The 24,936-nt window shown below is 38.3% G+C and overlaps 1 protein-coding gene across 1 annotated transcript; it reads right to left on the bottom strand.

Annotated features, from left to right (window-relative positions):
• Positions 1-7,248: 7,248 nt before the first annotated feature.
• Positions 7,249-24,620, bottom strand: BTG3 (BTG anti-proliferation factor 3). Its single transcript, XM_037525077.2, has 5 exons — positions 24,441-24,620; positions 21,078-21,256; positions 17,420-17,557; positions 11,729-11,936; positions 7,249-7,999 (listed from the first exon to the last, which is right to left on the bottom strand). The coding sequence occupies exons 2-5, from the start codon at positions 21,248-21,250 to the stop codon at positions 7,760-7,762; spliced, it is 759 nt and encodes a 252-aa protein (XP_037380974.1). The 5' UTR covers positions 21,251-21,256; positions 24,441-24,620; the 3' UTR covers positions 7,249-7,759.
• Between the last annotated feature and the right edge of the window lie 316 nt (positions 24,621-24,936).

The raw sequence follows: 24,936 nt of genomic DNA, 5'->3' as shown, positions 1-24,936 counted from the left end.
GATAGAGTGAAAAGTATGATCACTTATTCATCCCAGATGCTCTGTACATATTCAGGTAAATGTGGGTGAGCCTACTCTGATTATTTTTAAAAATTAATAGTGACTGGATTGGTAATGGATGGGTATTAGGTTTTCGATTGGAGCAAATGCAAAATTATGACACTGAACAGGAAAGACAGGCGGAGCAGTAGCAAATTTGAAAATAGAGTCCTCTTTTAGCCATGCAACATTTAACATACTAAAATCTGGGCGAGATATTGGGACCTAAGTAGACAACTTGGGGCTCGAGATAGAAGTCATAAGCATGAAGACAAATTCTAAATATCTAGAATAGATGAAAGCACCGTGGCAGAAAATGTACAGAGAAGTAAAGGTGGAGTTTGATGCCTGATTCCTCAAAGATTTGAAAGTTAAAGTTTCAGTTTTAGTGATGTTAAGTTTGAGAAACTTACTCGGTCTTTAGGTAGAGCTGGTGAACAGATACATGGGGATATGCCACTGGAGGCAGGACATATAAACTTGGGAGTAACAGCATGTACATGTTGGAGATTAGCAAGGAATTTATGTAGACATAGCCTAGGGGCCAAACTAGGCATTTGACTTAAATAGAAAGGAGTAAGATGAAGAAAAAAATGTGTACTCAGACAGCAGACGCAGACAGGTACTGAGACACTGTGTGTTTCCACTGCTGCCACCCAGCGGCAGGAGAGTATTCCTGGCATACTCCATCTGCTGACTCCTGTCGCTGAAGGATTTTCTGGTGTTCTGGAGAGTTTCTATTTCTCAAAATTTTTATGGGATTTTTGTCTTGGGAGGGGTGAAAAATCCCCATCGGGGATACATTGAACAAATTTTATTTTGGCATTAAATGCAGGTAAGTGTAGGGATGGGGGTAACCTTTATCAGTACCTCAGAAAGAGTTTAGTTGGGAGAGTTTAGTTCTGTCTGGATGACCTTAGACAAAACACCTGGTCTCTCAATTCCCTTTCCTCACCAATATAATGAAGATAGTCAGACCAACTTAGTAGATTGTTCTAAGGTTGGTAAGTTAGTGCCTGTCAAGCACTTAGGCTGGCGCATAGCACTCTGTAAATGTTCATTGCCATCATCATCATTATTGTTAATAGTATTAAACAAAGTTCCATGTTTTCCAGAGAAGGTTCTGTCCTATGCCTCTTGTCTTATTGTTACTACTAACAGCAATAAAATATTGGCTTTTAAAAATGCCTCAGATTGGACAGATAAAGTGAATGCATGGCTTTTTCATTCTTTTGCTATTATTAAAAAACCCACCTTTTCCATTCATTTACTGTTGTCTATAGAGGGCTTGGGAGTATCTGACTGCAGGTAGACATGAAGAGGTTAAAGACCTGAAGACAGAAATAAGTATCCACCCGATTATGGAAGCAAGATGACCATTGCTCTGTGATTACCTCTGGTCTACGTAAGAGTTGATTAAAAGTCTTGTAGGTTAATTTTCTTTATAACTCATGTTCACTGTAATGCTTAAAAGCTTCCCTGGACAACCTCTAACTAAAAATGGTAAGGTCCAAACTCTAGCCTCACTTTAGACTTTCACAGCTGGTCTTCCATTACCATATTCTTCTATGCTTATACTTGTATGGGAGTGTGTTTGTATGTGTGTTTTGTAAACATTTTTTTTTCTTTTTTTTTTTTTTTTTTTTATTATTTTTTATTTCTTTATTTATTCATACAAGCAAGCACTGGGTACAGTCAGAAGCGCGGGAGGGTGAGAGAATTCACCAGAGCCAGAGAAGGGAGCAGAGCAGGCAGAAGGACCGAAGCACACTGCTGAGGGGAGCAGCGGGCGGCAGGAGAGATCTGCTCACCATGTGGGACCCTCCTCCGGTGGCCGGGGAGCAGCCGGGGACCGAACCGGCGCCGCAGAGGCCGCGGGCAGCTTCGCAACCCAGCGTTCAACTGCTGCGCCACCGGGGAGGCCCAAACATTTGTTTTTCTTAATTTAACAAATCCCGGAAGATCATTCTCAACCTATTGTCTGTCATTTATGTATCTACCTGTCTAAAACGACCAGTTTTTCCCAACTGTAACATTGCATCATAAAGATACACTGTAGTTTATTTAACTAGTCTATTTGATGGCCATTAAAATCAATTCCTTTCTTTAGAAATGAGATTATAAGCAGTATATTTGTGTAGACATCATTTTGCGTAAGTATAAATATATCTTTTTTTTAGGGTTAATGATACTTCTTTTTTTTAAAAAGATTTTATGGATACAAACTGGGGTACAGGCCAGAGGTGTGGGGGGTGAGAGGATTCACCAGAGACAGAATGGAGAACAGAACAGGCAGATGTACTGAAATACACTGCTGAAGGGAGCAGCGGGCAAGTCAGGAGAGGTCTGCTGCGCCATGTGGGTAGCTCCCTGGCCAGCTGGGGATTTAACTCATGCCGCAGAGGCTGTGGATTGCTTCATAGTGCTTAACCCCTTGAGCCACCAGGGAAGCCCAGTATAAATATACCTTTAAAGTACATTTTTAAATGGGACATGGTGAGTGAAGAATATTTTAATATATTATTGAAATACCTATTTAAACATTGTAGCAGCTTCTGCTTGCAGTGGATGAGAGTGCTTACCTCTCCCCACATCCTCACCAGTAATACTCTAATCCAATTTTTGATCTATCCCAATCTCTGAGAAGAAATTATCTCATGGTTTAGAATTCTATTTCTTTTTGTTCAGACATTTCCTATGTTTAAAAGCCATTTGTATTTTTGACAAGTGTTCATATGCTTTCTCCATTTTTATTTTGTATTACTACTCTTAAAGGATTAACAAAATGAGCCCTTCATGATATGAAATGCAACTTTTATTTTTGCTACTTTATAGTTTTGCTTTGTTTCTGGTCTTTTCTGTTTCTGACCTAATCCTAATCCTCCAAAACTGACTTCTTGGTTCTGTGACTTCTTCCTTCTCAACTGTATCTTCAGCGTGTTTATCTCGTCTCACTAAGTCAGACTTCTTGGAAGTGGAGGCATCTTTACATTTAACGTTTAACATGTAGTTGGAGTCTCGGTGATTTTCGTTAATAATTGCAGCAGATCTGACTTTGTTCCTATGAAGCTATCACCCCATATCTTTCCCTCAGTATTTCTCAATTTATCTTTAGTTTCTTCAAGTTTCTGGAGTTCTTGCTCAGAATAGTCTTTATGGAATCAGCACAAACTAAGCTAGTGAAGAACATGAGTTATCTTGCATTTGAAAAGATGTGTCTAGTTCCTCTGTGAGGTTAGCTGTCACACACTAGTCCAAGTTGAATGATGACTACTAGCATTTTGCTCTTTCAGTGTCACTAAGTAGGACATTTTTCCTCTCATATTCCAGAAATGTCAGCAGTGAGGACATTTTAGGGAGCAGTAGAATGAGCTTGCAATTATGAGGAGTAACTGTGATGAAGATAGCAAAGACTGCAATTGCAACCTGTGGGAAAATGAAAGTCTTCCAACATTCCTCTTCCACCACTCCTGACCTGATGAGACATCTTTTTTTTTTTTTAAAGATTTATTTTTATTTACTTATGTATACAAGAACTGGGGTGTAGGCCAGAGGTGCAGGGGGTGAGAAGATTCACCAGAGACAGAGTGGGGAGCAGAAGAGACAGGAGAGGTCTGCTGCCCCATGTGAGTTAGCTTGCTGGCCAGGGATCAAACTCATGCCACAGTGACTGGTGATAGCTTGATAGAGCTGAGACTTTCACCCCTGTGCCCAAGGGAGGACCCAGGGAACATCTTCTGTGTTCACAGAAACAATGAAATAAAATCAAACTATTTCGTGAGTGGAAATGCTGTCTCTACCCTGCTAACTAAATCTATGTCCAGTGCATAGGTAAAGGACAATGTATGCACTGCACAGTAGCAACAGGGCTTTGTGATCTTGTGTTGGTAGGTTTGATTTAGACTTTTTTTGTGCGTGGGCAAATGGTTTGTGATACAGTTAAGAAAATTACATAGCAATTCAAAATTTGTAAAAACACAACACCCAAAATATCCATAGGCTATGTCTAGTTGAATAGAATTTTTTAAGACATGATCAAGAAAGGTTTTGATTTCTTAAGGCCACAGAGGAACAAAATGCAGGTCTTCAGATTCCTGATCTAGTGATTTTCCTGGGAATTGAGGTGTACACATATGAATACCATGAAACAATGTTTCAGAATAAAATCAGTGACATAAAACGTTCATTTTCAAATTGGCCATAAAATGAATATATTTCTTATCATGGCACAACAGTATGGGAATATATAAAGTAAAAACTCTCTTAGAAACATTTCCCATCCACGAAAATATCTCCACTGGAGGGATTAATCTTTTCTCTGTGCTTTTAGGTATTTTTCTCCTAAATGAATAATATTACTTTAACAGAACAGTAAGTTTATAATCTTTTGTTGTGTTAATAACTATGGCACGCTTAATTAAAATCCCACATTACCAATGACAATTCTACATGTAGGTCCATAGTAAAAGAAGCTAATGCTTTTTGAGAAGGGAGATTTGTTTGTAAATTAGAAAAGAATATCTGATGCCCCCTTGTGGCCAATAACTTTATAAGGTCATTTATTCCTTTTCATTGCAATTTTATCTGAATCAGAATTCCATATCGATCCTGTTGTTTTCTAAATGACAAAATACTAATGCTTACATATCATTAACAATTTAAGAGTAACCATTATTAGAAGTTAAGGACTATCTTTCCAACCCTCTATCTCCTAAAAATGTGTCCTGGAGTTCAACTTGATATTTGAAATCCTATTTAGGTCACGTGGGCCAATTTATTTCAATACTCTGTTTTCTCATGTGTAAGGTGAGGGTAATACTAGAACAGACATAATTTTGTCAAAGAATGGAATTACACTTACACTATCTGTAAAATGGAATTCCATTTTGCTACATAAAATGCTTTATGCATGTTAAGTATACATATGAACTATAAAGGTTAATATCTTGTGATATATGAGTTCTATTATTATTTTTGGGATTTATTTTCAGACTTCATCCAGCTTATGTAAAAATAATAAAATTTATTGAGCATTTGGTATTTGCCAGGTACTGAAATATTTTACATTAATCATTTCACTTCATTCTATGACAAACCCGTAAGTTCTATTATTTTCACTTTTTTGGAAGTTTTCTCTCTGGGCCTTGTCTTTTAAGATGTCTTTTTTTTTTTTAATATTTAAAGAGGTTTATTAGAAAAGAGATAGGATGTAAAAGACACTTGCATAGACAGAAGCGGGCAGGAAGAGCTGCCCCGCAAGAGACAGGTTTGCTGAGAGAGGCCTGCATGGTTGCAGGCGGGCAGCCTTGAGGAGAGCTGCCTCCACTGAGGAAGGTCAGTGAAGAGAAGCCCCGGAAGGGACAGGCAGGAGGCTGCTGCCCTGCAGAGGGAGAGGGTTGGTGAAGAGGCACCTGCATAGTCCCAGGTGGGCAGTGGGATTGCTGCCAAGATGTCTTTTGATAATAAAGTTTTGCTTTACTAATTCCAAATTCAAAGCACAATTTTTCTGTCATGTGGAGAAAACATTCCTATGCTAAAGTTTGTAACTATGACCTTCCATATTGCCTATTTTTAGTTTCATAATTTCATCTTTATGTATCTATAATTAACCTTTTACATTCTTAAGTAGGAATTTACCATAAACGGAAAAAGATGCATAGCCTACTAATTCACTATTAGTGAACTGTTGGGCTGTCAGAAAAATCATGACCCATTTTTGTTTCAAAAACATAAAATACGTCATGACTTTTCCGACAACCCATTATTTATTTGTAAAGTCACATTCACCTCGCATTAAACTTGTGGTTCTGCACTTGTGATTTTGTCTCATTGGTAGAGTCTGTCTTATGTCATACATAAGAGTATACATAGATAAATCATGTTAAAACAATAACATGCTCATCTTTAAAACATTTTTTTGGTTATTTTTGAGAACTGTTCTTTGCGCAAATGGAAAATCAGGTTTTCAAGTTCTTTTAAATTTCATGGGAATTCTGATTACAATTAATACTAATTTTACATATTAAAGAAAAAGTTTTGTAATACATAGATTTAAAAATGTTTTTGTAAAGATTTGTTTATGCATACAAGAACTGGGGTACAGGCCTGGGATGGGGATGGTGAGAGGATTCACCAGAGACAGAGTGGGGAACCGAACAGGCAGGATGACTAAAGTACACTGCTGAGGGGGGCAGCGGTTAGGGAATTGAACTCATGCTGCAGTGGCTGAGCACAGCTTCATAGGTTGCATCTTAACCCCTTGCACCACCAGGGAGACCCTGACCAAATTGGTAGTTTATCTCATTAGAAACATAGTATATTCTTCAGATCATTTCTTTTTCTTTAAAATTTTTCTCCTTTATGGGATCTTCTGTCACCTTTCTGTTGTTAAATTTTATTCCTAGATATTTCTTTAGGCATTTTTCTCCCACAAAGTACTATTTTTAACATTTTCCCCATCCAATTGGTATATGTAATTGGGAGCATTGGAGGAAAAGTATATAATACTATCATTGTTTTACAAGCATTTATTACTTTGGACTCTTTCTTTTGAGGCACAGAGATCAGCAAAGATAAAATTTTGTAACCACATTGCGTTTAGTTCGGAATTTTAAGTCTGCCCACCAAACATACATGCTATCTGGTTATCAGCGATGTATAGTACTTGTAATATTAAAATTAAATCCTTAGGTGCTTTTGAAAAGTCTATTTACCCCGCCACTTCAAATCTTTGAAAAAAATTCATATCTCTTTTTCTCTTTTTGTAGTTCAAGTACGCTTTCAAGACTGATGACATTACAGTGGTATAAATATGAAGGACTACCGAAGAATGTGAAGGACTGTACTATTTGGCTTTAGACCTCTAGAAAAGACTTTAACATACTGAAAAAGGCACCAGGCACAGAGATTAGAGTGGTTGTTAAAAACAAATCTACTTTGTGAAATGGCATAGGGGATTAAAGTCAGATGTTACATCACAATCAGTACAGGCCAAAGTCTTGGGTAGGAAAATACTATGCATAGTCACTTTAATGGTAAAAGGATATTTTGTTGTAGTTGTATTTGCAGTTAGCTGCTGCTAACAAATTTTAGACCTTTTATACGCCTATTTTGATACGACAGCCTTTGAGGAAGACATGGTTAATAAAAAATTATTTTTAAGGAAAAATTTAAATTCTTGGTATCATTTTTTTCTTTGCTGAACTCTGACATGAAACATCCCCTTTGTTCTTTCTCCCTTATTTTTAATGCACAAAACAGAAACACACTGTCATGCCTCAAACTACTTTTTATTTACAACTACATGATTTCACGCAATTCTTCTGAACAACAAGACATAAAATAGATTTCCTTGTGTATAAATAACTTACATACTCTCCATAAAGTAAATGCTTAAAGGTGCTACAACAGATCATCCACTCCTACAGTGTTCTTGTATCCAACAGAGTTGATGCACAATATATAAATACTCAAGTCCAATATTAAAAACTCAGGCACTTGACTAACTTTAATAAAGTTTCTCAAACTATATCAGTATATCTAAAGTGCATATATATATATATTTTAAGAAAGATTATTCTCAATAACATCTCTATAAAAATAAGTTTGATGGTTTGGCCCATCTAACTGTACTACTATGAGTATGAACTTTTAACTTTTACTATGTAGTCAGGTTTATTCTACTTTTTCTCAACATGACACCAACAGTATCAAAAAGCAGCTAATGAGGTGCTAACATGTGAGGATTAATCCAGTGATTCCGATCACAATGCATTCCAGGAGGAGGTACCCATGTCACTGGAATTGGGCGATATGGTTTATTCTTCCTTCCCTGATTAGGATAACCAAATGGAACAGGAGGAGGGTAGTGACTCTGATGGCTATTCCCTCGGTACATTCCCGGCTTTTTTCTGGGCAAAGGATGCCACATTGGAAGAGGAGGAAATATGAGTTCTGAAATCTGTAGGCAAGAGAAAACATAAGTCAATTCAAAGGAAAAATTAGTCATATGTTATGTAAAAACTAAGTGACTTTCCAGACTCCTTAAAAGTACATTAAAAAGAACACACAGGTAATCAAGCAATGTTTTCTGAATGAATGAAAAGGAATAAATTCAAAAATAGCACTCTAAAAACCCTAGGAATTTCTGGCTATTTGAATCAGAAAAGATTAAAAGACAGAAATGAATGGCATCATGTTTTAGACCAGTATGGTTAAGTAATGGAGTCACTTAAGGAGTTGTTAAACACAAAACAGTCATGTTCTAGTTCCAGTTTACTGAACAGTAAGAGTAACAAAACCTTAGAAATAAAAGGTCAGTATTTTGATGGAACTCTGCAGGTGATTCTGATGAAGCCAGTTTAATGTTTGGAAACAATAGTCTTAGATTATCCATTAACTCAGATGGGACATCAAGTTCACATTCTTTCAATGTTATCAACAGTTTTGGATCTCTGTTAGAATGCTAAAACCTGCGGTTATGTGTTTCAGAGTTCTCTGACTTCTAATCTGCTACTTTTAGTACAGATAATTTATCTCTTGTTAAAACAAATGTAAAGCATGGCATTCATATGACAGACTACTTAAAAGATACAAAAACTCACACATTGGAAAGTCCTTCGTTACCTGATTACCAGCTTCCCAACTCCCCTGTCATGCGATTTTGTTGTGTATACTTTTAGTAATATTTTATATATACATGCCTATGTGTGTATGTACACACATTTAAACACAAATACACACAATTCTATATATTGCTTTCTGCACTTGTAGTTACTTGACTATCTACAATAGTAAAGAACTTCTGGTTCAAACTAACTGAACATATTACAAATGAGTAGCAGCAAAATGAAATGTTTTCATTTCTTCCTATATTGGGGTGCTGATAGGATTTTAAAACTGTAAGCAACAGACTAAATATTGGATCTTAATTATTCCTTCCCAGTTACTCCTCACACCCCATAAGCAACCACTGTTATGATGAATTTTATCATAGACTAAGTTTTCTGTTTATGAACCTCATATAAATGGAATTATCCAGCATGTGTTCTTTTCTATCTGGTTTCTTTTGCTCAATCTAATGTTTTTGAGGTTCTTGCATATTGTGTCAATTAGTTTTACTTTATTGGTATTGTTCCACTGTATGAATACACAGAATCCTTTCTACCCTCACTCCTTTGTTAACAGACATTTGGGCTGTTTTCCATTCTTGATTTTTTTTTTTACTTTTGAACTATTATAAAAGAAGTTGCTAAAAATATTCTAATACAAGTTCTTAATTGTTTCTTTTGATGAGCAAAGAGTTCTGATTTTAATGGAGGCAAACTGTCTTTTTAGTTTTTGTGTCCCCTGGAAGAGATCTTTGCCTTTTCTAATTAATAATGATATACTTCCCTACATACTATGCTAAAAGCTTAAATTTACATTTATGATCTATCTCAAATTATTATTTTTATGTATCCTATCAGGTTCACTTTTCCCTCCCATATAGATTACCCAATTGTTTTAGTACTAGTTCTTGAAGATTTTCCTCATGGAATCGCTGTGGCATTGACTGTATTTATATGATTTACACCTGTAATTGCTACTATTCCCATCTTTGTATCTTTAAACAATGACCACATTGTCTTAATAAATATAATGGCTTTATATTAGAGTGAGGCCTCCAACTTCATTTTCCTTTTTAAAAATTTTAAAATCAATCTGTCGGGCCTCCCCAGTGGTGCAGCGGTTGAGCACTGGGTTGCTAAGCTGCCCACAGCCTCTGCAGCGCAGGTTTGTTCCCCCGCCGCCGGGCAAGGGTCCCATATGGTGTGCAGACCTCTCCTGCCGCTCGCTGCTCCCCTCAGCAGTGTACTTTGTCTGTCTGCCTGCTCTGCTCTCCCCTCTGGCTCTGGTGAATCCTCTCACCCTCCTGCGCTTCTGACTGTACCCCAGTGCTTGTATAAATAAATCTTTAAAAATAAATAAAAAATAAAATCAACCTGTCACTTTCTAGAAAAGATTTGAGATTTTGATTGAGTTAAATCTATAAATTGGGAAAAATATGATAATGCTATAATAACATAATCTTCACTTCCTAATTAGTGGACAGTTTTAGTTTAGTTTCAGAACACAAAGAATCCTCAGAGAAAAAGACCCCAAGCTACAATGTTTTGTCCTTACTTTATTAACCCCTTTTGAAGCTTCTACAATGCCAAGTTCAAATGAAAAAGTGGATAGGAAGAAAAGATTAAAGTGGGCCCCTTGCACTGCTGTCTATACAATAGCTTATAATCACTATAATTCTCTGCCATAAAATGTTTTGTTGGTGAATATAAGGTCAAGGAGAAATGATTTTCTTAAAAAGCCTAAAAAGTAACCTTCATTTCCATTTGTTGTAAGAGTTATCCCAACAGTCTTCCAACATTGAAAAATAAATATAATGTAAAGTCAAACTAAAAATTAAGTCAATTTACTTATAAAAGTAAAGCAATCAGTTCAATTTGGACTTATATTAATGCATCAAGCAAAGAAAAAAAAATACCCAAATTATTTATGACAAAGGTCTTAAAAATCATCCCTGAAATACAAATATATGTCTACTTATCTATACAGAAAATCTCTTGGAAAGAATACAAAAATAACTGGTAATGGATACTTTCATGGAAGGACATGGGAATGGTGGTTGGGTGGAAGAGGGACAATATGTCATCACACTCCTTTATACTATTTGAAGTTGTTGTGTTTCTTTTTTTTTAAAGCAGGTGTTTGTATATACAGATGTATACACCCCTAAAAACATTATTTTTAGATGTACTCTTTCCCTCAAGTGTAGGAAGGATAATTTAACCCCTCGGGGGGCAGGGGCAAAATAAAAAAATTATACTAAAAGAGTACTCATTTGGAAATGTATTTTGAATGTAATAGTCTAGTTTCTCATTTTAAAAATTCCAGTAAGTTTTCATTTTAGTCAAAATTCAAGCTGAACATAAACCTGTTTATTTATGAACTGTTTCATTATGTCTAATTAAGGTCAAATTAACAAAGATAGGTATATTTGAAATATATTCAAAATTAGAAAAACAAAGTACTTAATGTAGGATAAGAGTCAACTTAAAAGACCTCTTTAATTTTTTTTAACATTAAAATATTTTCTATTAAAGAGTAGTCTGTTCAGAATTTTAAAAGTATATTAAATTTTCTTTGGTGTGTAAGATAAAAATAAGTAGGTGAACAAATCTTTAAGTTCATGTACAATTGCTGTATGACTCTTCAAGTGGCAAGGGTGATTGTTTTAGCTTGAGTGAAAAATTAGCTAATATAATTTAGCGAAGTTTCTCCTTAATCATGGAATGGGAGAGAACAAGAATGCTAAACTCAAAGGTACAAACTGGAAGTGTCAAACAAGAAGGACAGTAACTGGCCATTTCTGAATAAGAAACAGGAATTTAAGAACATTAGAAATATCTCATCACCAAGATTTTTTTACTCTTTGCCACGCCTTTTAAAATATATTTATCCTAGTTATTGAATAGTCAAGGAGACCTCTGAAAAAGTGACTCAGGATGTCTACTTCCAATTCAGAGAAGCAGCTTCTCCTTATTGTGAAAAGGTAAGAACTGTGGTATAGCATCGCAATCAGAAACTTTGGGCAACATGAACAGAACTACCTGCAATGACCTGGCAAGCCCTGCTTCAATGTGGTTACCTGGTACACTGGGCTTGGGGTTGCAGTCAATGAACTGGGTTTCACTTCTACTTCTTTACTTGTTTCTTCATCTGAAGAGGAGGATCCCGAATGATAATCAGAGGTAACCTTATCAAGGGCTCTAGTAACTTTCTTAGAGATCTCATCCTTGTTTTCATCCTCATTTTCAAAGCTGGCAACAATGAATGCATTGTTTTTCTCTCCATACCTAAGAATAATAATAAAAATACAAAACAACTTGCAAACTTTTCATAGCATCAAACATGAAATGCCCATAAAATTGAAATATTCATAAAAAATGAAACCCAACTAAGTCTGGACACACCATTGGTCAAATTAAAGAAGAAACCATCCCAGAACTTGACCTTATATATACCCACTGACAGAGCAGCAGATTAAGGAGCTATGGTATATACACACAATGAAATACTAGTCAGCTACAAGAAAAAGACGGACCTCTTGTCATTTGCAACAATATGGCTAGAACTGGAAGAGATTATGCTAAGTGAAATAAATCAGAAGGGCAAAGACATACACAGGGTGATTTCACTCATGGAATACAGACGGGAAAAAGGAACTGACAAAAACTAAACCAAGACAAATCCTAGAAATATGAATGCAGAATTAAGGCTCCTAAAGAGGAAGGCAGTGTGGGAGTGGAGGGAGAAGGGCAAGCGGGTATAATGACCTAGGGTAAAGGACTATGTGTGCTTTCATGGTGGAGACAGTGTGGTGACATACACTTGAAGTGTCAACCTCTTCCTCTAAGTCATGTACAGTGCTATAAACCAATGTTCTCTCCATAAAGAAAAATTTTTAAAAAGAAAAATGATGTTTAAAACATTAAAGAAAAATTCTGTTTAGATTATATTTTTATATGTACCATTGAAATTAGTTACACATACAGTAAACTTTTCTAATGTATTTTTAACAAACCCATAATGCATATGGATTTAATGTATACCTTAGTAAGTAATTCAAGTCTCAATTGACTAGATATTTCTGAGTTTCACTTTTATAATGATTGAATTAAAAGGGGGTATTTCCTCTATCCTCCCTGACAAAAAAAGATAACTGAGGTAATTACTGTTTTAAAGAAACACAACTATTGAAGAAAAATAAAGAGGTTTTGATTGTATTGTTTACCTCTCAGATTCCTAGAGTAACTGCTTATCTCTCACCTTAATTTTTTTTTTAAAGTAAAAGAACGTGCCTTCCTGGTGGCGCAAGGGGTTAAGCACTGCACTCTGAAGCAATCCACAGCCTCTGCAGCAGGTGTTCCATCACTGGCCTGCCAGGGAGCAACCTACATGGTGAGGCAGACCTTTCCTGTCTCTCCCGCTGCTCCCCTCAGCAATGTATTTCAGTCAGTCTGCTTGTTCTGTTTTCCACTTTGTCTCTGGTGAATCCTCTCAACACCCCACATCTCTGGCCTGTACCCCAGCTCTCGCATGCATAAATAAATAAATCTTTGCCAAAAAAAAAAAAGTGAAAGAGCAAGACTTTTTATTCTTCCAGAACTTTTTTAAACCGAATGGTCTAAGAATAATTGTCAAAATATGTAATTTTGGCTACTGGTTACTAAAAAAAGGGAAATAAATTTTGCAAAGAAGGCAAATAGCATAGTAAACAGAAAAACTAGGAGTTTTCATTCAGACAACAAAGGAGACACCCGCAAATCTATTTAAATAGATTGCACAACATATACATTATCAGACAATTTCTGGTTAACATCAGAACAAAGTGAATTTTAAGTGGTTCTTACATACATGTAATTAAAGTTAGAAAGACAATTAAATGGATTTTAAGCTTAAGAAACAAAAACAACTTCAATAGAAAAACAGGGCTAACTATGACTATGATGTCAATAAATTTCACTTCAAGATACCTCATCTCAAATTATTTCTGATCAAGGTGATTATCTAGCTTAAGCCTACGTGCAATAAAGCCTCTGAAAGTTTATATGGAAATTGAGTAGTTTCACAGGTGAGTTCTGTTATAGCTTTGGTGTCTTCCCCTCTTATAGAGGCATAACTTCCTTTTTATTTTTCATTTCACCTCATAAAAAGAGTTGCTACACAGCAAAACTGAAAGTAGGCCTAAGCCCATTGTTAAACATTACTGGCATTAATACATATGAATTAACCTTTGATTACACTGAAATTTGCTGAGTCTTTAAATCCTGGAGAAGACAGAAATGTAAGATTCAATTGCTAAAACTCAATGCTAAGTAAATTTAAAATATAAGAATTCTGTGTTGTGAGAAATGTGCCCTTGTTAGACATCTTATTACTCAACAAATCACTAGTTGAAGACCAACCAGTATCCAGCCAGCTATAGCTTCCTCACCCAGCACATATGAAACTGAGGCCTGGGGAAAATAAATGATTTGTTCCAGGTCACAGAGCTAATTCAGTGCCAGATCCAGAACTAGAAATGTGTATCATTCTGCAGCAAGATTTTTTATGAAGTTAAGTGAAAACCCATTTAATACTTATTAATGGAGTTTAAGTTCAAGCAAAGTCAAACAAAACAGAAAGGAAGGAAATCTGAGGAAAATTCCTATCTTCCAAGTAATAGAAACAGCAACCAAGAATAGACATCTATTGATGAAATGATCAGCTTTATTAAAAACTCATTTTTCTTTGATATGCAAATTCAATTAGGTTCTGCATCTTTCCCTTTGTAGTATTACTGAAACATTAGAAGGTACAGTTAGTTTCAGAATCAGAATGAACAACTTTTAACTTTCCATTTATCAATGACACTACTGAAACATTAAGGTTTAGTTAATTTTAAATCAATATTGAATGCTTTTTATCAGAAATGAATATAGAAACTACAGAATAAGATACAGAATTTGTAAAATAGATAGTAAAGTCATGAGCTAGTCTCAGACTTTCTCATTATAGGAAAGATCTGTTATTTATTCTGTTTTCTCTCAAATATTTCCCTAAGAGATACCCTTTCTAGACATATAACACTCTGCATCCCTCCAATATTTTATCCTGATAAAATAACTCAGACTAGCAACTATGTTCTTTTTGAGTGTTATTTCAAAATTTTTCTATAACCTTAGTCTCTACCAATGAGTTATTATAGTTAATGACTTTCAGATATTTATTTCATTATATAAATAGATTAGCTTTAAGTTTTAGACTATTTCTTTCCAGTTTTAGACCCATCTCTATGTCCTCAATTAGCTTACAGCAATGATTTCTACTCATCATTAGCATGTCTATCTTTTTTGAAGATTTGTTATCAATGAATGAGCCCCACATTCTGAAGGTGATTTCTATTAGCTAACCAAAAAAAAAAAATCACATCAAAATCCATTTTTGAATTTTAATCATAAATAAAATTACTAGGAAGCTACTGAACAAAGATTTTCTTATATTAAAGATGAAAGCACAGTAAGTTTTCATTACCTGCCATCATCAAGTCATGAAGTATATACATAAAAATGTCCACATAACTAAAGTTTTACTTGAGCACTTAAGCATTTCAAATAATTATAAGCAAAATGTTCATAAAATTACACAACTTCCTAAATATCCTATGAAAACAACTCTTTCCTAATGATTTAAGATTGTTGTGTTAAATATTACTGATTTGGTGATAATACATTTGTACTAGCTCTTTAGCTTTTTGCCACTGTCTCTTTGTCAGACTACATAACATTACAGGTAGCTTCATGACTACTGGGAACAACTCCGTTTCAAAATGCTACTTACAATTTCTTACAGGCTGAAAAACTACACAACTTAAAGAACTATGTTAAATAAGAGTCGATCTTATCTAAGTGTGGATCTAATAAAAAAGTAAGAAATTCAACATAGTAACTCTGACAGCTATTGAGGTCTTCTGCAGGGGTTCAGTAGTTAACTTTAACCCTAAATTAAGGTGAGTTTTTAATTAATCTCCAAATCTAAAAACGTTGACATTCTCAGACAAAAACTTGAGCTGGTCTTGCATTTTTCTTTTTCTAACTAAAAAACAAGTATGGAAGAATCTACTACTTACGCATCATTTCCTCAACCAACAAGCTTTTAGCAACAGCTTTTTTTTTTTATTTATACAAGCACTGGGTAGTCAGAAGCATGGGAGGGTGAGAGAATCCACCAGAGCCAGAGCGGGGAACAGAACAGGCAGACTGACTGAAATACACTGCTGAGGGGAGCAGTGGGCACGGCAGGAGAGGTCTGCGCACCATGTGGGACCCTTGTCTGCGGCTGGGGAGCAAACCGGCACTGCAGAGGCTGCAGGCAGCTTCGCAGCCCAGCACTCAACCGCTGCGCCAACAGGGGAGGCCCTTAGCAACAGCTTATACCGAGCAACTACAGGGTGGTCCATAAAAAAATCAGTGGAAGAATAATGGTGTATTTTTAGTATGATAGATATGTCTTGAGGTCAAAGGGTCTGACCACCTCTAGAACATAACATGACTCTATAAAGGAACAGCTGAAGTAAACTGCTCATTTGGGGGTTTGGGGAACGGGTAGGTGAGGCATGCATCTGTTAATCCCATTCCTTCTATCTGGAAATGTCCTATCCACTTTGACACCTGGTTAACCGCAACTCATTTTCCCTCTCCCAGCTCAAATATCACTTACTCAGTAATCCTTCCCGACTCCTGGCACAGGCAGTAACTTTCTCTTTTGGGCCAACAACCACTATGTTTTGCACATATTTCTATTATAGTACAAATCATACTGTTGTATTCTGCTTATTCTTTCTTCTCCCTTATTACACTGTGAACTACCTAAAAGTAGAACGTCATTTTCATCTTTTAAAACCTCACAGCTAAAAGTGCCTGGTCCCAAAAGAATGTTTTTAGAATGAATGGAATTCAACTAGATCATACCTAACAGAATTCTTTTACAATTCTGTTTATTAGGAAATGAGAGAAATAATTTCCATTATGAAATCAAAACCATGGAAATATCACTGTCACCTAAAAATCAAACAAAGGAGGAGCCAAAAATAGAAAAAACAGATTATAAAGTCGCCAGCTATTCCTAGGCCAAAGGTTATTATCCAGTATTATTTGGGATTAGTTTCTTTCTTAAATTAAAGAGGGGAACGACAAGTGGACCACCAATGAAAGACAACAACAGCCAACCTATAGGAATCTGTGTCTATAGTCTACTGCTTGGTCTACAGTAAACTTCTTGGCAAAGCTCTAGAAAACCCCTACCCAGTTTCTGAGGTTCTTTAGCTGTAAAACAGGAATGCAACCAGCCCTTCACTATCAAGTTTTATTTTTCTTAAGATTTATTTATTTTTTATACAAGCACTGGGTATAGTCAGAAGCGTGGGAGGGTGAGAGAATTCACCAGAGTCAGAGCGGAAAGCAGAACAGGCAGACTGACGAAGTACACTGCTGAGAGGAGCAGCAGGCGGCAGGAGAGATATCTGCGCCCCATGTGGGACCCTCACCCGGTGGCCAGAGATCGAACCGGCGCTGCAGAGGCTGTGGGGAGCTTCGCGACCCAGTGCTCAACCGCTGCGCCACCGGGGAGGCCCCACTATCACCTTTAGATGAGGCCTTTACAAAAACTCCTATTTGAGGAAGTCAAGCAACGAGCTCCTGGCCATAAATACAAACAGGCAGGCAATACTTGAAACAATTTTATGAACTCAGTTCCAGTCCCATGGTGATCAGTTTAGCCACTAAACTCAAGAACTCACCGGCAGCATACTTCACATGGATCCACCCACAAAGTGAGCTCCTTTGGCAAACCCAGGTCACTGTACAAAATGCAGCTGTTCTCACAGGCTTTCAGGACATCAGGATCAACTCTCTGAAACTTATTGACACGAATGCATCTACAACAAAGTACAGTAAAAATAACAGCTTTATTAAATCTTAATCATAAACTGTCATGTCTATTAGTATTTGCCAATGCGAATTAAGAAAAAAAAATAATACCCCGGTGGAGAACCCAGAACATCTACCTTAAATAAATAATAAATGTGAACTACAGGAAGAGAAGTAGCACCAACAAGACTACCTGGTGTGATGGAAAGAAGAGGACATTTGTGTGAGCCCAGAAATCAGAAATGGCTTATTTTACCTAGAAACTATTCAACCTCACATGAACAATGAGTATGAGATTTAGAGCTCTGAAGGTAAAAGTTTTTACAGGCCAAGTTCCTATATAACAAAATGTCCCACAATGTTTCAAAAATATTTGGAATTATTGTGACATGTTTTGACCTGTCGGTACCTTGCTTGTACATTCTAGGTAGCAAAATAAAAATATTAATTAAGAAAGGTGTCCTTTACCTTACCTACAACTATTCTATACAGAACCAATCAAGAACAGTCATTCATATTACATACTTAAGATTAAAATATAACTTTAAAGAGTTATTGGATTATTTCACTTGAAAAAATTAGAAAAAATTCTAAACCAATTGAGGCTCTTTTTTATTATTTTTTAAGCTAAGATATACTATTTCTACCTAATGAAATGCTCTAAGCTGACTTCCAGTATGAATGGAAAAAATACATGTTCAATTAAGCATACTGCATTTACATAGAGAAATGGCAATTACAATTCAAGTGTTCACTGCCTACAACTAAAAATCAATAAAATCCAGATTTTAGTACTAGTTCTAGTACTTATTTATTGCATAGATTTACATTTAGTCATTTCACCTCTTCCTCAGATCCAACTCTATAGTATAAAAAATACAAGTTAACTAACAAATAGTAACTGTACCATTAAATAATATGATAGCAATAGAATGTGCTATATTTTATTACTTTATTGATCTCAATTTATATTTAAAACCTTGAAAGTTTAAATTAACTCTAATAATTATTTCTACATAATTTTACACTTAAAATAGATTAACTTTATTGTACATAACTCTTTTTGAAATTTACTGTGAAAAGGACAGTTACCTAAATGCTTTTGTATCTATTAACTCTTTAACCTCTCATAATTATACTGCTAGATACTATTTTCCCCATTGTAAGAAAAGGAGGCAGTTTGAATAACTAGTCCATCACACAGTTAGAAAGTGATGAATCCAGGATTAAATCCAGGACTCAATACTTCAGAGCTCATATTATCAAACAATTATCTTTCCTGTCTGTACCTATCTTAACATCATTATTAAGATTTCAGCAAAACCAGAGTGAAAAAAGTTATTTTACAGCATATGATACTGTTCCTTTCTATAAGACTGTCCTATTTTACAGATTCTAGTGTTGTGCTGATTCAGAAGTCCCCTGTGCCTCAGGATCAAAGTAGTCAAGGGTAAGGAGATAGATGTTAAATGTGTTTTTGTTATCTGCAATGAGAGTGTCATAGGTTCTAAGTTTAAAAAACACATATGTAAATATACTCTGCTTCAACAAAATTTGCATATCTCAAGTATTTTTATGCTGTTTTTTATTTTACATAATGTGATTACTTATCCATTAACCACTCTTCAAAAACAAGATTTTAAAAGTTGCATTGAAATAGTCTATCATTTACTTAATGCTGACAGTTTAGTTCTTTCCAATTTTTTGCAATTATAAAGTGTAAGAAACATCCATATTCATACACTATTTATCAGCATTTGATTATGCTTCTAGAATAGTTGTAGACTTACACGTCAAGGAATATGAATATTTTTTCAGCTCTTTATAATTTTGTCAAATTACCCTCCAAAAGCATCTTATTTGTTTATACTGTAGAGAAACTATTTTAATTTATAAACACTTTAGAAGAAAAAAAATATACCCATCAAGTCTACGAACTCTTGTTAATCCTATATTCTATTCATTTTTATAATATAAGTCTAAGAGTTTTCTACTTCAAAGATGGTTTCAAAATGCCTCAATAATGATAGTTCTGATCACATGCCAATTTAATCCTTTTTGGCTAACTTTTTTTCCTCAAGTTTTTAGAATTAATGGAAATGAAAGTGTACACTGTCTGACCTTTAAGCATTTACTTGACAGTGTCTCTTCTTTTTCAGTAATAGTATGGTGGCCTGGCACTTCCAAAAGGCTTTGTTCAATGTCAATTAGATCAGTGTAAAAAGCCTCAACAGTTCTACCTCACAAAAGCGCTTCACTCTATCAAAAATGAAGATGTACAGGAAAAAAAAATTTAACAGACTCAAGTAAGAAGATAAAAAATAACTTGAGTCTTTTATACGAACATCCACATTTCTATTTTAATTCACATTTTACAATTTCCAATTTAGGGAACCTCTCAGGATAAAAATGAAGAGGAAAATACATTACTTACTTTGATTTTTCTTTTCAATAAAACATGCTCATTTAGCTTATGGCATTTGAGAAACAAGCCCTATTTTCACCTCCTTTGTAGACTTTTGAATAGTCTTCCCCTTAGAAGAGCTCAGCAATTAAAACTAAGTCCTTTTTACATCAAAGTAGTGAAGTACTGATTAATGGAGGAAACTCTGGAAAAAGCAATATTCATAAATAAAAGAATTTTTCTAGTCATGATAGCATCAACTGTTCCCATTATTTTCTATGACTACATCCACAAATGGGGCCACTGAGTTTGGTAGAACACGTTCCACTCTGGCTCCCAAGCAGTCACATAAATGCTCACAGGCAGTGAGCCTGCCAGGACACGTACCACCAGTGCCTGCTCTCCTTTAAACTGTAAATGTAACTTACAAGGCAGCGTGCGAAAGACAGCTGGAAGTGAAATTTACCTTCCCTATGAGAGTCAAAAGCAGTAGTCACACTGCAATGTACTGAAAGCCCACAAGAATTTAGGGTCAGTTAGACCTGAGTTCAAAATCCCAAACTAGTACTTGTCAATTGTGGACACGGGTGTTTCATCTATAAAATAATTTATACTGGATTCTATCATAAAGACTGTGTATAGTATAAGTCAAACCTGATCAAGAAAACATTAGATATTGAATAATCTTAACTTTAGTTTGCCATAAAACTCTTATTTTTTCAAAAAAACATAAAATGTGATTTTAGATAAAAGGAGGCTCATTTCTGTCAATTCTGACCATGCTCATATATGGATGATAGTTTTGGGGAGCCCTCTAAAATTGAAAAAGTAAGAGTACCCTTGATAAAGAAACACAGTCAAGAGCCAAACTAGAACTACATGACTAACTCTTATGAGCCTACAATACTGGCTTTCCAAGTCTAGGCAGTTGAACTCCAATAACAGATGCTTGTATTTTAAAATGAGCAAGGCAAAAATACCGAGACACCCAGAGTTCTGTATTTTGCAAATAAACTGTGGGAGCCACAGACTGGACACCTTCAGTCCTCTGGTCATGTACTCAATTCTGGAGTTGATCAGCCTTTTCACTTAGTCCAATCCAATCATCTAACCTAATCTTTTACCTGTACGCCTGTCCTTTTGATGGTTTTTCCGGATACCAGTGATTTTTGTATTTTTCTTGAAGTATTAGAGTCAATTTCTCAGCAAACCTCTCCACTGCCTCCTTTTTCAACTTATCATGTTTTCGAACTAGTCTTGTGAAAAAGAAGACAACAGCAGCAATTTCGTTCTTCATTTTTCCCTGCAAAAGTAAAAATTTTTCTCAGAAGACAGTAACATAAAAACTGGAAGATAAAGCTCTGTAAAATTGCTCTTCTTTACAACCCCCTCCCTTTCTCCTTCCAATTTTATCTTGTGTTTCACTGGTTCATATCTGGAAAAAGGAACAATCATGAATTCATGACATAAAGACCTTATTATAAAATGCTGTTGAAGAATTTTATCACTTAGCTTTGTGAAATTCAATAAAGAGAGCAAACCACTCAAAGAGAAGCACTATAATGACACTAGCTTTTACTATGTGTGTTAATATTTAGCTATAATAATTTGTTTAAAATCTGTGAAATAATTTGAGTTCTAAAACAAAAACATCCACTTTAAAATTTAGTGTTGCAGAGCCATTATAGAAGAACATGGCAGTTCACAAAAAGGTTAGACATAAGACCTATCACATGACCCAGTAATTCTATCCCTAGTTACATACCCAAAAGAAATGAAGTGTCCACACAAAAGCTAGCATATGTTTGTCACAGCATATTATTTATAACAGCCACAAAGCAGAAACCCAAATGTCCATCAACTGATGAATGGAGAAATAAAGTATGAGGCATATATATGTAATGGAATTTTATTCCACAGCAAAAAGAATGAAGTACTGATGTATGCCACAACATGGGTGAACCTGGGATACACTGAGCTAAGGAAACGAAGCTAGTCACACACACACAGGAAATATTGGGATTCCATTTATAGAATGAATATATGAAATAAACACATGAAATGTCTTGAATAGGCAAATCTAGAAGAAAGTAGATCAGTAGCCTAGGAGTAGGAGGGATGGTGGGAAAGGAGTGCTAATAAAACCCCCCTTTTGGGGTTAATGAAAATATCCCAGGATTGACTATGGTGTAAGTGTACAAGCCTGAAAATATTCTAAAGCCAATGAACTGTATACTTCAAATGCGTTAACGGTATAGTAAGTGAATTATATTCCAATAGAGCTATTATATATAAAGAAAAAGAATTCCAACACTGAGCTTCTGTAAGCATTTCTTTGGGAACAGAGATATATGTACCCAAAAGATGACAAAAACGAATTGTACTATCAAAACATTTAAAGGAGTAGCAATTCAGGGTCATCTACAGAAAATCAAACTAAAGGAAATAATCACAGATTGAACTGTATTTTGGAATTGCCTCAAGGACTCTTTCTAAATGGCAGATCTGATTTATCATTGATTAATCCATAAAGGCATATCCCCAGTTTCAATGTATATTCTGTCTTTAAGCGATGAGCTCATTCATTTGGCTGCTGCAAGTAACTTGGAATTATTCACATGCTGCATTTATGAAGCAACATCACCTTTTCTGAAGCCAATTATTAAAGACACACAACCTCTGCTATGTTTAGTGTAAAAACTGACTAGCCTAGCTGAGAGTTTGAGTTCTTACACATTCAAAAAATAAAGCTGATTCTATTAGCTTCCTTTTTCTTTTCTCGAACCTGATCTTACAGACTGTCTTTATAGACTGCATTACTCCTTGTGCAAATTCAAACAAGGGACCTCACTGTGAAATAAATTCTATATAGTTATCTGAGAGGTGTGCTGGCAGCGACAGTCCTGGATGGAAGACACCCAAACCCTTCCTGCCGGAACCCTGGAATACCAAATCCACCCTCTATGGCCAGCTACCAGGCACCAGGAACTGGGCTCCCCAAGAGTGTGCAGACACACAACTCCAGTCTCCTCCACAACTGCTGTGAGCCTTGTTCTGAAAAAATGCGAACCATTCCCACCTCATAAAGCTGGATTTATTTTCCACCACGTTAGGATGGAAAAGCAAACCCTCTGCAATTTAATATACGGTCAGGGGTGAAAAGTGCTGATGGAACTACATGAGCCTCCACCCCACCCAAGAAAACAAGGACCCACACTAAAGAAATGGGCAGGATTCAGGATTCTTAACTAGCTCATTCTCCTCATTCATTCAATTTGCCAACTCTGTTCTGCTTATCTGCTTTCGGGTTTTTTTTTTTCTTTCTTTGCTGTTTCACATCAAGAAAATAAAAGGAAGAGAGGAAAGAACCACTTAGTGGTTGTTTTTGGTTGTAACACAAGATGAGTCATAGGGAATTACTTTTTTTTTCCCTCTTTGAAGGGATGGTGGCTGCAATAGCTGAAAAATCACCCACCCCCCACCCGCCCGACTCCAGCAGCGCCGAAAGGTGGCAGCGGGCGCCCCATCCAGCCCCGCCGGGCCAGCCAGGTCTCGGGGCGCGGGTCCGGCGCGCGGCGCCCCCACCCACACTCGGAACCCAAAGCTCCCATTTTAAACATCGCTCGGTGACGTCATCCCAGGACGTCGTCACCTCGGCAGAGGCTCCTCAAGTTCTACTTTGTTCCACAGGCTCCGCGGCTCCCGGCGGCGGGGTGCACCCCCTCCCCCCAAGAAAAAGCCGGTCGGGCCTGCCAAGAGTTTCCAACTTTGACTCTTTCTCCCCTGCAACGAGAAGCCGCCGAGGGCGGCTCTGGGAACCGGCCTTTCCCCTGACAGACGCCCCGGGCTGAGGGAGCGGGAGGCGGGCGCCGGGGTCGCGAGGGGCCGAGAGCCACGTCCCCGCCGCTGAGGGGTTGGGGGGCAGGCGGCCCCCCAGGAGCGGGAGCGGCCGCGCCGGCCGCCAGCCCCGACGCGCCCCCGCGCCGGCCGAGCGCGCCGAGGGGAGCGGGCGCCCGCGTCTCCCCAGCGCGTCCAACTTCTGCCCCGCGGCGGCCCCGAGTCCGGGGCGGGCGCCTCCGGCCCCGCAGCCTCGCGAGGGGCGCCGCCCCCGGGACCCTGGCTCCAGGGCGGGCTTCCCTCAGGCGCGACCCCCTCAGCCGGCGGGCGGCCCCGGCCCCGGGACGCGCGCGCCGCGGAGGGGGAGCCCGAGGGTGGGGGGCGCGGAGCAGCCGCCCACCCCCCGCGGAGGCGACCGCGCCGTGGAAACGTGGCAGGAGCCTCCAGGCGGCGTCTCCTCCGTCCCGATCCCGCCCAGGGTCCCGCGGACGCCCTCCCGGGCCGCCCCCGCCGGGCTCGAGCCCGTCCTCCGCGCGGGTCCCCGGCGCAGCCCGCACGCGAGCCTCCGACGTGGCCGCCCGGGCGCCCGAGCTCCCTCCCCCGGCGCCTCAGCCCCGCCGAGGCCGCCCCCCTCAGCCCGGCGTCCTCACCGCCGCCGCGGCAGCTCTCGAGCAGCAGGTTTCGCGGGGCCGACCGTCTCCGGGCGGGAACCGGGGGCCGCCTGCCTGGGCCGGCGCCGGGCGGCAGCGAGCACCGCGAGCCTCGTCCGGCGCGTGCGGCTCCCGCGTCGTCGGGCGGCCCAGCGCGCGCGCAGAGGCGGCGGGAGGCGAGCGCGCGCGGGCGGGCGAGCGCGGCCCTGAAGCGGCGCGCGGGGGGCTCGCGGCCCGGAAGAGGGGAGGGGCGATGACCCGGGAAAGGGTTGGCGCCGCGCGGGACGGGCTCGCGCGCCTGGGGGGCGGGGTTAGGGGCGGGGCCTTGCCAGGAGCCCGCCCCTTCTCTCCCCCCCACCCCCGCCCCGAGACCCGGGCCCCGCGGCGCGGACGCGCGGCGCGCTCAGCCGTGTCAAGCGCGGCGCGCAGACCCCAGCGTCGCGCGGAGTCGACGGAGGGTCGCGGAGCCCGGTCCCTGGACTGCGTTTGGGCCTCT

This window comes from Talpa occidentalis, unplaced genomic scaffold, assembly GCF_014898055.3.
Source record: "Talpa occidentalis isolate TD23 unplaced genomic scaffold, MPIMG_talOcc4v2.1 talOcc4.4, whole genome shotgun sequence".
In the NCBI taxonomy this organism is placed as follows: Eukaryota; Metazoa; Chordata; class Mammalia; order Eulipotyphla; family Talpidae; genus Talpa; species Talpa occidentalis.
Note: the sequence above shows the minus strand (reverse complement) of the source record. Positions and strands in the feature narration are given on the sequence as shown.

What these genes read in the sequence shown, in the direction of transcription:
- BTG3 (XM_037525077.2), bottom strand. Translation starts at nt 21,250, where the DNA reads ATGAAGAACGAAATTGCTGCTGTTGTCTTCTTTTTCACAAGACTAGTT. An exon ending in TCAAAAGGACAGGCGTACAG is followed by an intron (nt 17,558 to 21,077) that starts GTAAAAGATTAG and finishes ACTTTGTTGTAG; the next exon opens with ATGCATTCGTGTCAATAAGT. An exon ending in CCCCAAGCCCAGTGTACCAG is followed by an intron (nt 8,000 to 11,728) that starts GTAACCACATTG and finishes TCTTGCCTACAG; the next exon opens with ATTTCAGAACTCATATTTCC.